This window comes from Parasteatoda tepidariorum, chromosome 6, assembly GCF_982258835.1.
Source record: "Parasteatoda tepidariorum strain Cologne lab strain chromosome 6, Ptep-v5.0, whole genome shotgun sequence".
Lineage (NCBI taxonomy): Eukaryota > Metazoa > Arthropoda > Arachnida > Araneae > Theridiidae > Parasteatoda > Parasteatoda tepidariorum.
Genome location: NC_141760.1, coordinates 908,774 through 921,440, shown reverse-complemented (window position 1 = coordinate 921,440; position 12,667 = coordinate 908,774). Strand labels below are relative to the sequence as shown.

The 12,667-nt window shown below is 34.5% G+C and overlaps 1 protein-coding gene across 1 annotated transcript in view; it reads right to left on the bottom strand.

Annotated features, from left to right (window-relative positions):
* Positions 1–12,667, bottom strand: part of LOC107442966 (monocarboxylate transporter 10) — a 38,905-nt gene that overhangs the window by 17,525 nt on the left and 8,713 nt on the right. Inside the window, exon 2 of the mRNA XM_016056676.5 lies at positions 3,505–3,838. Coding sequence (XP_015912162.3) covers positions 3,505–3,838 — 334 coding nt within the window. The remainder of the gene's footprint in view (positions 1–3,504; positions 3,839–12,667) is intronic.

Sequence of the window (12,667 nt, the reverse complement as noted above, 5' to 3'; positions counted from 1 at the left end):
ATTTTCTATTTAACGAACTTATTATCAGGATCTAGTGACTTCGTTAAATAAAGATCTGACTTTATATATATATATATATATATATATATATATATATATATATATATATATATATATATATATATATATATATATATATATATATATATACAGTCAAACCCCGCTATAGTGAACCTTCAAGGGACCGAAATTTTGGTTCACTATAACCGAGAGTTCACTATATCCGTTCCGCAGACAATTTAACTAATGGTTCCCAAACTCCTCCCTTTTATTACACATTATTTAAATAAATGACTGAAAAATATTATTTAGTAGCGAAAAATTTGTTATTTTTCATTACTCTTCATCTTGCCTACAAAAAAAAAAAAAAAAAAAAAAAAAAAAAAAATTAGTAAACTTTAGCTGATGAGCAATCCTGACAGAAAGTTCATATTGATCCCACTGACTCCTCCCAGGTGCACTATCTGCTTGGTTTGTTTAGGGATGGGAAAGTCAGATAAAAGAAGCTTATCGCTAAATTCCCCTCTATAGATGGTTTTAAAAATCGGTATATGTATTTATTTTAAAGTAAAAATTTCAAAATTATTACTAAAAAAATGAAGAAAAAAATCAGGTCAAGACAGAAAAAAGTTCATTATATGCAACTTCCTCACTTTTTTGGTTCACTATATCCACAAAAATTAACATTATACGTGTATAGCAAGGCACGGGACCAAACATTTCGTTCACTATATCCGGGAGTTCACTATAAACCGTGTTCACTATAGCGGGGTTTGACTGTATATATATATATGTATATATATATATATATATATATATATATATATATATATATATATATATATATATATATATATATATATATATATATATATATATATATACACACTTCTTAGTTGGTAACTTCCTTCTTTGAGGAACATAGCAGTGATCGTAATGCCTTATTAAAATAAAGAAAGGAAGAAGAAGAAAAAAACGGGATAAAATTCATGGCATTAAGTGTCCATGTTTGGATGATACAAGATATTAATACAACGAGACACACATGTCTTTTATCATCCAAATCTTATATCTTGAATCGCCTATACCAGGGGTGAAAGCGAGACGGAATGGAGTAAAACCTGGTAGTGAACCCAATTCAGTCATAATTAGTAAATCTATACTTTTTTTTCTACACTATTCAACAACATCTATTTTTACTCGGCCAATGCTTATGTGTATTCTTGGTCTATGCAGTACGGGGCTTTATAACATTCATCTGTATGGAAATGAAGAAAAATTCGGAGCGAACCTCCGGGAAAAGTTCAAAAAAGAGTTTTGTTATCACAGCAGAGCTGCGGTAGTCTTGAAAGAAAGTTCATGGGTAGAATTAGGCCTTAACATGGGTGAGAATATTTTTTTCTTCCTTCCTAATCGTCCTTGAACAGCCAACCTCATTTTTGTTGGGTTTACGACAACTAATGTTCAACTCCGTAGCCTCCATCATTTTGAAGCCAATGCGGAAGACAAGGGGAACTCCTGGATTAAGTATTGGAAGGAATTTACCTTCCTCGGGAACTTTTTGATGGAACTAACCCGTATTTACATTAACGTGGAGAGGAAAACCACGAAAACCTCCCACTGTTAGCCTGACGGCAAGGGGACTCTAACCTCTAATTCGTCTACCACGAATATTTTACTTCACTGTGGTTGGTGCAAGCTGAATAAGGAATTCGTATCGACCGGCCATCGCCGGGTTTCGAACCCGGTTCACTTCATTGGAAAGCGAACGCTCTATCCGCCCCTCAGCCATCAAGGCTTCGGTGAGAAGATTTTGAAGTAATTGCACTAGCTCCTTGTTTTGAAGAAGCTCTTGCATCTCTTAGAAATTATAACTAGTCCTTTGGGTGGTTCAATAGCGCTCCCTTTTTTTCTTTCTAGGTTGCTCACTGCATCCCTTGAAGCAGGTGGGAGAAATGGGTTTGTACAGCTTCAGAATATACCTTTCACACACATTTCATGGAGGCAGGTTCTGGTGAAGAGCAATTTCTTTGAGTATGTCCGTATTTCCGGCACCTGCAGCATTGAATTATTTTTAACTCAGTAAAGAAGTAATTTTCATATATGTGTGCTATAATTGTAAAGTTGCAGATATTTTATTTTTCTAGAAAAAAAAATCAAAATGAAATGTCTTTTGTTACCATTTTTTGATCTTTTCCCTCTTGATGATATATATATATATATATATATATATATATATATATATATATATATATATATATATATATATATATATATATATATATATATATATATATATATATATATATATATATATATATATATATATATATATATATATATATAAATCTGAATTTAGCTTTGCTCCTAAAGCTTTTTTAAAATTAAATTTTTAGTCGAGTTTTTTGTCGAAAGGTACAAGTTTAAAAAAAAGTTGTAAGAAGCAGGTAGTCGCTGCAAACTTCTAGAGGAGTTAAAATTGCATAGTAGTAATCCATGCTCGAAAATGTCATCATATCCGGCTAGAAATGCTTATGACCTGTTCAGCACACGAAGAAACAATACGGAAGCACTACTCGCGGTTCCCATGCAATTTTAGTTCTTATTATGTGTCTTAATTCCTATAGACATTAACTTTATTAATTTTTTTAAGTTAAAATTAATCATTTAAAAGACAAAAAGATATAGAACATAAGAATATAATAGACGATAAGAATATTTTCAAATACTAATTTTTATTTTTACAAATAAACGTAATTTTGGTGATTGCAAGCATTCCACAGCATTCGTTTTCTGAAAATCGTGTTGACTTTGTCGGTCGACATTTTATAACATTTGTAAATGCTGAGAGATATCGACTGACATTCCACAACGTTTTTTCACACTATCGAACAATATCTTTATGCGATATTGTAAAATCGATTATAATAGGGGTCCATTTTATAGTGTACACTATTCTGCTTCGATATTATACAATGCTCGAAGCTGCGTTTTTACGATATCGTTTATGAGATACGTGTTACACGGATAACTTAATGCATTTTCTCGATATCATATTTTTGGAATAATGCAATAAAAGAAACTATATTTTTAAATAAGAAATGCATTCTCTGTACGGTCCTTAAAAAATTTAAAAAGTCGTGGCAAATGCAAAAAAATAAGGTGTATTTTAATAAATTTGTATTAACCACCGTGCTTGATATTTTCTAACATTAGGGGGACCGGAAAGTAATGTCGTTTCGGTGCATTAAATATTTGTTAGTCTTAAAAACCGATTCCATTTTTTTCGATCCATTTCGATTCTTTTTAGATCCGGCATTGAAAGGTTGTTGCTAACGAGGATGAATTGATTAAAAATAAAATCCTGACAACAAATGTCCAATGGAGCGAAATGACATTACTCTCCGGTCCCCCTAATAAATATATATAGTTTGTTTTGGAAACATTGGTTTCACATTTTCAGTTTTAAAGTTGATAAAAAAGAAACATTGTTTAAGGAATCACCTGAGGCAGTGAGAGAAAAGTAGAGGCATGGTAGCAACACCTATTCCATATCCCATGTGGTAGAGCATTTGTATCTGATGTCTCTTCCTTTTAAAGTACTCTCCCAGAATGATGGAGGATGTCTCTCGGGTCAGACAGTCACCTGCCCCGATCATGAGTCCATAACTGAAGTACACTTGGTGGAGTTGGGTGGCGAAAGACGTGAAGAGGCAGCCAAGAGACGTCAGAATTCCGCCAAACATGGCAAGAAGTCGAGTACTCTTCTTTTTGCATAGTGCGATCACAAGTGGAGAAAAAGCGTATGATACTCCTGTGGAGGTGACAGCCGTGAGAACTAAAAAGAGACCAAAAGTAGGTATAGTTTGTCTATGGTAAGAACTCCCCCCCCCGTCTGCTGCTATCGAAACAAGAATAGTAGAATTCAGGGAGGGTAGCTTCTCTTCACTCTAGGGCATTGTTTCCCAACCTTTTCTGTGTCATGGCCCACCTAAGCCTTTCTAAAATTCTTATGCCCCCTATGGTAAATACATAATTTTTAATATTAAAAAAATTTAATTGTTCACTTCAGAAACTTAAGTGATAGGTTTTAGTAAGAAATGACTATGAAATTGTTAACGAAACACAGTAAGTAAATTTTCATAACATATAATAAAAAACTAAGATTCAAACTCGAATAATTTTAATAAAAAAATTTCTATAATAATTTAATATTTTGATTTAGTGAGATCATTTCGCTTGATGCTTGCTGCACAGAGATTTTATGTTAGGTTTTAATTTGGTTAGCTTCAGTCTCAAGTCTCACCGTTGTGTTATATCCAGACAATTTCTTTTTTTTTTACCAGTCAATCATTTACAGCACTAAATTCACATTCAGCTAAATATGAAGATGGAAACGGTAACAATAGTTTTCTTGCACATTTGGTTGAATTTGGGTATTGGATTTCTGTTTTTTCACAAAGCCATGCCATCACTCCTTTTATATTAAGTAAACTTTTAACTGACTTATCATTCTGCATTTCTGCTAGTTCTTCTTCATACTGCATATTTGATATATCAGACAAATCCACTAACATTGGCTGCATCATCCATGTTGGAAAATCAATTTGTTTCAAATCAGAAAATCTTTCTTTTAAATCAGCCGATAGAATTTTCAGATGATCGACAATAACAAGTAAAGCGGTATTATTTACTTCACATTTTTGGAGCCAATGAAACTGTTCAAAGTTTTTGCTGTTAACATATTTCAGACATAACTCTATAAGGGTAATGAAACCAAATATATTAGCTTTTGCATCAACAAGAGTTTTATTTGCTCCTTGAAGTTGCTTTTTTAATATATTTAGTTTTTCAAAGATATCGGCTAAATAACTCGCAAATGCTTTACCATCGACTGTTAACAGATACTTCATTTCAGATTCGTTGCTTAAAAAATCACTAAGAGTATCAAACAGTTCCATAAATCTTTTCAAGCAGTTCACTTTAGAGAGCCATCTTACTTCAGTGTGAAGTAAAAGTCTAACATGGTTGGCATTTTGTTCTTCACAAAATAGCTGGAAGAGACGTTCATATTTGGCATTTGCTTTAATAGCATTGATACACTTTATTACTGAATGTAAGTACTTCACTTAGAACAGGCGAGATGTTTTTAGTTACCAAGTTTTCCCTATGAATAACACAATGCACAAGAATCATTTCTGGATTCTCATCTTTCATCAATTTTAAGCAGCCATTTTTCGTGCACATCATATTAGGAGCACCATCTGCAGCACAAGATGCTATATTTTTCATTGGTATATTATTGACATCTAAGAAGCTTTTTAGCTTATTATTTATATCTTTGGAGGTAATAGTGCTTTCTAATCTTTGACAGAACAAATTTCTTCAGCAAAATGCCCTTTACCAATATAACGTAAGTTATCAATATTGCCACACTGGCTATTAAAGTTGATTCAAACATTTTCACTGAGAATTTTCTTGTTTTCAGCTTTTCAACAAGTTGTTTTTCAATATCTTCACTCATTTCGTTCGTTCTTCTGCTAACAGTATTGTTACTGAGTGGCATAGCTTTTACATCTTTGTCATCTTTTTCAAGAACCGTTTTAAGAAATGCTGATATTGACGATTTTATTAAATTCTCTTCTATAGTATGATTTTTTTTCTCCAGATTTAGCAGTGAATAAAGAAGTTTGATAACTAGCCTCAAGAATACGATTAGGAATTGAAGCGTGAGCAGTAAATAGACACTTTACTGTTGTCCTCTTTTCAAAATGTTTCTTTAAAGTTTGAAAGTAATTCAAATCTGAATTAATATGAGCATTATGTTTCGATTTCAAATGCGCCTCAAGATGACCTCGTGACAGCAGGTATGAACCCAAATTTTAAATATTCCTCCGAAGCGAGATTTTAAGGCGTCCACGCGGAGCCTTCCGACTGCCGCACGGAGGTTAACTTGACGCCAGAAACCCAGTTGATATTTTGATCTCGTCAAACGAATTTATAATATTTATTGGCCGCAAAATATTTAAGAATTTCCTTTTTTCTTTCAATTTTAGTACAGAAAGCATTGCATTTAAATGGCCCGGAGCAAAAGGCTTAAACTCGTGTCGAGTCCATTTTCGAAATGCCCCCCCCTTAACTATCAAATACCCCCCCCCCCTGGGGCGTGGGCCCCACGTTGGGAAACACTGCTCTAGGGCTAAACACAGTAGACCGAAGCCGAAACCTGTTCTAAACAATGACCCCACACTCCTACTTGAAATAGTTATATGATATAAATATGATATAATATAAATGTGATATAGTCTGGACCTGAAGGAGATTTCACTGTAAACGTGTTAAACACAATATAATTTTTCTCACCTCGTAAAGTAAAAGTCTCTTTTAAGGGTAAATGAACCGTGATTAGAGAAACGGGATGACTCTGGGTGTTTTTCGTAATTTTCTCTTCGTTTAATGCAAATTAGTTTCACTTTGAAAATTGAATTTGTACCGAGGCTGGATGTCTTATGAGTTGGGTTCAAAATTACGGAATTAAACATTGATTGCCTACTGTTTGACGTCTCTAACTATTAGGTATTTCTCTCAAATACATTTTTAAAGTCAAAAAAATGAAGTAAATAAGCAGACATATTAAGAGTAGCAAATGAATTCATTTGTATAGTCGCAAATTTTGAAAATTTATGTATGAATAGTGAAGAAGTTGGATTGAAATCATTAAAACCTGTTTGATTGCAGGAGTACACAGACAGGAGCTGAAAGGTTAATAACAGACCAAAGTTTCATCAAACAATCTAACTGGTTTTGATGTTTTCCTACCGACTTCCTTACTAGCGATTCTCCAAATTTTTATAAAGTTTTTGTTTTTTCCTATGAAATTCCAGATAAATTTGCAAAACTTATGAAACTTATTAAATTTATGAAAATTACTTCATGAAATCTCTGATGACTGTAGACTTTTTTGACTTTATTTTTGACAAAGATGACAAAAAATATACATTAAGAACCGCCATTACGTTACACATGTATACATTAATAAGAAATCTGGCACTTTTCGGTTAGCCGGGAGCCAGCGAAAAGTCGTCAAAAAATTTAGATCTTCGCCAACTTTTTTTTAAATGTGTTTTCATTTTATTTAGTTCGAACACATAAAAATTAAATAAAATTTTAAAACAATCAAGCATAATGAAAGAAAATTAAAAAAAAAAGTATTGAATTTCTTACGCTTAGATAACTGAAAAGTAAAAAAAAAATTTGTTTATAGAGTGCAGATCACGCAAAATGTAAATACTATTGAAGGACTTTTTATGGGGCGCTTACTCCAGAGTGGACTGATCGTAAAGACACGGTTCCCAGTAGAACACCGAAATCAAGCATCACTAGTTGCGGTCAGTAAGCGGGTGGGTGACCTTTTTGATCAGCCCGCGCGGTGGTGCGCGGTATCTGTCTTTGTTAAACTGTTCTACCGCAAAGTGCTTGACTTCGCGCGCAGGTTTTCGGGCTACCAAAGCAGGGCAGCCATCCCCTCTACGGAGAATCAAAATTCCTGTATTCGGATCATCCTCAGGGATGTTTCCCAGACCGTCACCAATAGCCCATTGTGCAGCTTTAGTGTGACATGAACAAAATACTTACCTACAGTTTGTCTAAAGTAAGAACTCCCTTAGCCATTCGGCTGGACCCGTGGCGATGACGATGGTAACGGTGAGAAGCGTATTCCTACCACTTATACTTTAATAATGAGAGGCGATCGGAAGAATAATATCTATTTGGTTCCATTGTATCATATTTGTTTCTCATTTTGCCACTTTACACAATCAGTTTGAATTTTTGCTGAGTAAAGAGGATCTTCATCCTAATTCATTGAAATTTCGAAAAGAAAAATGGCAAACTTATTTCTTAGTGGATCAAAAAGCAGTGAACAAGAAAGCTTTTACGCGGCTCATAATAATTTTCTTAATAAATCATTTTTGCATTGCGTTTGTAACAATTCAATAGTTTTGTTACTTCCTGTGAAATATCTTTTCAAATATGTACGAATATCCTTCGCAAATAGTCAAATAAGCGTCAACCGAATATGGGTGTCACGGCCTGATCAGAAACTTTGCTGATACGCGAATATGGGTGACGCGGCAGTCAACGTGTTAAAATGAGTGTCAGTATATTTTTTGTTTAAATTTCAAATTGAAAGTATTTTTGAGCTCCTTCAAATTTTTTAAAAGTGATGCCAATATTATAATAAAGAATTTACTAGTATTTAATAATTTAAAAAAAAAACACAATGAATCCAAATGAGTCATTTTTATTGATCACTCGTAATTTTCATGGTGTGTCGTTTAATCGAACTGTATAAACTCTACAGTTAATGTGGTTTTAAAAGTGGAAGAATATTTTGTTAATTACTTTCAGCATAATATTATGAAAGCGTAAGTGTTGGCAGTCCGAGAAACTATGCAGTCATCACTAAAATATAAAACATAGCCTAGGATAATTTATCAATTATGATAGTCACGACTATTGTTTTCGATATTGCTATTAATAATAATAAAAAGAAACAATATAATAGTTACCACATTTTTAATTATTTTATTTAATTGCTCGAATCAAAATACCGTATACCAATGTTGCAGGATCCATCGACTACTAATCAATTATTACGAATATTTAACTTCATAGGATTTATAAGAAAAATGCTTCCGTCATTACTTGGGGGGGCTCACCAACCCTGAGGACTAGTTCACAATAATTGTATTTCCTTAGCAGAAAACAGTTTTTTTCTACTTTTTTTTAAAATCATTTGCATATGTACTAAAAGGAATTCTGTTTGCTGACGCTTGTGCCTGCACTTCCCGCGTTCAAATATTATTATCTATTAGTATTATAAATATTTAGATCTATTGGTGAGCAGAAATTTTTTTTCTAAGTAATAATTTTTTAAAATGACATTTATATTGTTATAACATTATAGTGTTCAAACAAATTTGACGAGTTCACACCCATAATTTAATATTTTCGCTTACCAAACGGAGATATATTAAATACTATTTTTGCTTGTATCTCATTGTGCATGAAACTGATCTTTAAGTTCTAAATCATTCAACAGATATCTTTAACTGTAACTTACAACAACATGTTAATGTTATTTGCACAAAAATAATAATTGTAAAACGGTTAATAAGATTAGACCACCATTATAAATAACTGTATCTTAAAACGTAGCGCAAAATTACATTATAATAATAATAAGAAAACAACACGTGATTTTGTGTTGCACGGACTACATTGAAAAACTGTGACACCATCACTAGATTTTTATATCACGTTCGATGTGGCAAACGCTTTAGATCAGGTCTAGCACGAAGACTTCGCATAATAAAACTAAAACAATTCAATATTCCCATAGATGTAATCAAACTTATGAATCACTAACTGAGAATTTACCATAAAACTAAACAAGGCTTTTTCTGACACCAAAATCCAAAGAAGCATCCTATCTCATCTACAATTCCGATTTTCCAGCTAATGAAAATACGAGCAGCTTTCTATGCGGACAACGACAACCCAATCAAAGACCGATGGAAAGTTAACAGATAAATCAGACCTCATTATAGTCAGATTCTCTTAAGAGATTCCTATAGTTAACAAAATGTATCGGTGTTATACACTGGGAAGAAAGACGCATATCCATCCCACTCATCGGCCACCGGTCAAACGCCTGCTTTATATCACGTGCTCAATCATTATTTATGCCCCACCCGCATGACTGACAGCATCTCAGAGACACAAATTCGATATCTCCCAAAACAACGCGATGTATGCTAAAAACACATGAAGGACGAAAATGAAATGACCATCAAAGCAGCTCAGTCATTACATTAAAAAACTGCAACACTTCAACGAGGGAAATATCGTCTCTGACTATCGGACGCAGCACAAAAGACGTCAGCATGACAATTTAAATATTAATTAAAATTCCACCGATGGATCGGTTGGTGGAGGTGGGTACCGAAACGTGGATCATATATTTAGAATTACAATACCATCTCTTCTCCGAAATTTTTTATATTTAAAGTGAGAGTAAAACTTTTTCATTTTATTCTTGAATTTATACATTTAATGAAAAATGTTTTTTACTACCACTACAGATGACACAAACATTTAGAAAAATGCATAAGTTGATGTGTTTAAAGTTAGGCAAACTATATAAAAACGCACAATTAATTTTAAAATTACGTTCTGCTACCACTTCGAGAAATCACTTTTTGATAAAGTGGTAGGTATGATATACATTGGAGACAATTGTATATTTGCTATTTACATGTAGTATATCTGTTTAAATTAATTGTGATGAAGTTCTTTTATAATACTTTACTTTTTATACCATAAAGAAAAATATTTTCTGAATTAACATAAATCTGGTAGTTGTTGGAGATTATGATATGGGTTGACGACAATTACAGGGGCTGCCAACTTTCCACTCTTTTTGTAAAAAGTTACTTCTAGTGGTTACTATGTTTCTTTCATTGAATAATTTTTTTATTCATATAAACTTATTTTCTACACCACTATACATAAATAATTTAAAAGTTCATATGCAAAGCTACGTTGTTCCAACTCCTTCGTGGTGAGGCTGTTAAAATGTTGGCAAAATTACCGAAAAATCGGAAATCTTTGATTTTTAAATGTCTACCACTCTATGAAATATCTTTCAAAAAAGCGTTGCCAGGCCTGCAATCAGGAGAATAATTATAACAATCAACTTGTACTCTTTTTGCAGCCAGTGGTAAAAAGAAGGGTCGAGTGATAAGTATTAGTCCAGTCCAGTGTCATCATATGAAAAACAGATCATTCTTATTAAACAATAGCAAAATCATTTCATTATCAGAGCTGACAGCTACTACACTTTTTGTGCAAAAAAATTTTTTAGAGTGGTAAACGATAGTAAAATCAAGATTTTGGTTAATTTCACCAACATTTTAAGACCACTGTGACAAAATGAACTTTTGAATCATTTTCACATCGTGATGAGGAAATCAGATTTACTAAGCAAAGAATCGTATACTAAAACATATACTTTGCTACGACCAGATGAAATTTTCCAACAAGCTGTTAAAAGTTCACATTATTAACGCGCTTATTCTGGTAAAGCAAAGCCTTTATATTTACCATTAAACCAGGAATGTCTTTGGTTTCGGCATAAGATATTTTATTTTATATCCGTCGTTGAACAGCCGACCCAGTTTCGGGTTTTACAACTACCCATGTTCAACTCCATAGTCTTGTCATTTTGAACCCAATCCAGAAGACAAGGGAACTCCTGGATCAAGTATTGGGGGAAATTTGTTTTTGTGGAGGACTTTTTGATTAAACTAACTCCCATTTGCGCTACATGGAGAGGAAAACAACGAAAACCTTCCACGGTTAATCGAATGGCTAGGAGACTAACCTATGATCCGTCTGCCACTGAGGATATTTTGGGTCTGGTTCATTTCATCGACAATCACTTCATCGACAGGCCATTTCATCGACACCACTTCATCGACAGGCCATTTCATCGACTAGGTCATTTCGTCGACAGGCCGTTTCCTCGACAGGGTTGTTTAGTCGACAGACCATTTCGTCGACAGGGTCATTCGTCGACAAGTCATTTCGTCGACAGGGTCATTTCATCGACAAGTCATTTCGTCGACAGGGTCATTTCGTCGACAAGGTCATTTCGTCGACAGGGTCATTTCGTCGACAAGTCATTTCGTCGACAGGGTCATTTCGTCGACAGGGTCATTTCGTCGACAGGGTCATTTCATCGACAGGGTCATTTCGTCGACAAGTCATTTCGTCGACAGGGTCTTTTCATCAACAGGGTCGTTTCGTCGACAAGGTCATTTCGTCGACAGGGTCATTTCGTCGACAAGTCATTTCGTCGACAGGGTCATTTGGTCGACAAGTCATTTCGTCGACAGGGTCATTTGGTCGACAAGTCATTTCGTCGACAAGTCATTTCGTTGACAGGGTCTTTTCATTTACAGGGTCATTTCGTCGACAGGGTCATTTTGTCGACAGGGTCTTTTCATAGACAGGGTCGTTTCGTCGACAAGGTCATTTCGTCGACAGGGTCATTTCATCGACAAGTCATTTCGTCGACAGGGTCATTTCGTCGACTAGTCATTTCGTCGACAGGGTCTTTTCATTGACAGGGTCGTTTCGTCGACAGGGTCATTTCGTTGGGGTCTGGTTCATTTCATCGACAATCACTTCATCGACAGGCCATTTCATCGACACCACTTCATCGACAGGCCATTTCATAGACTAGGTCATTTTGTCGACAGGCCGTTTCCTCGACAGGGTCATTTCGTCGACAGGGTCATTTCGTCGACAAGTCATTTCGTCGACAAGTCATTTCGTCGACAGGGTCATTTCGTCGACAAGTCATTTCGTCGACAGGGTCATTTCGACGAAAGGGTCATTTCGTCGACAGGGTCATTTCATCGACAAGTGATTTCGTCGACAGGGTCTATTCATTTACAGGGTCGTTTCGTAAAAAAGGTCATTTCGTCGACAAGTCATTTCGTCGACAGGGTCTATTCATTTACAGGGTCGTTTCGTCAACAAGGTCATTTCGTCGACAAGTCATTTCGTTGACAGGGTCTTTTCATTTACAGGGTCATTT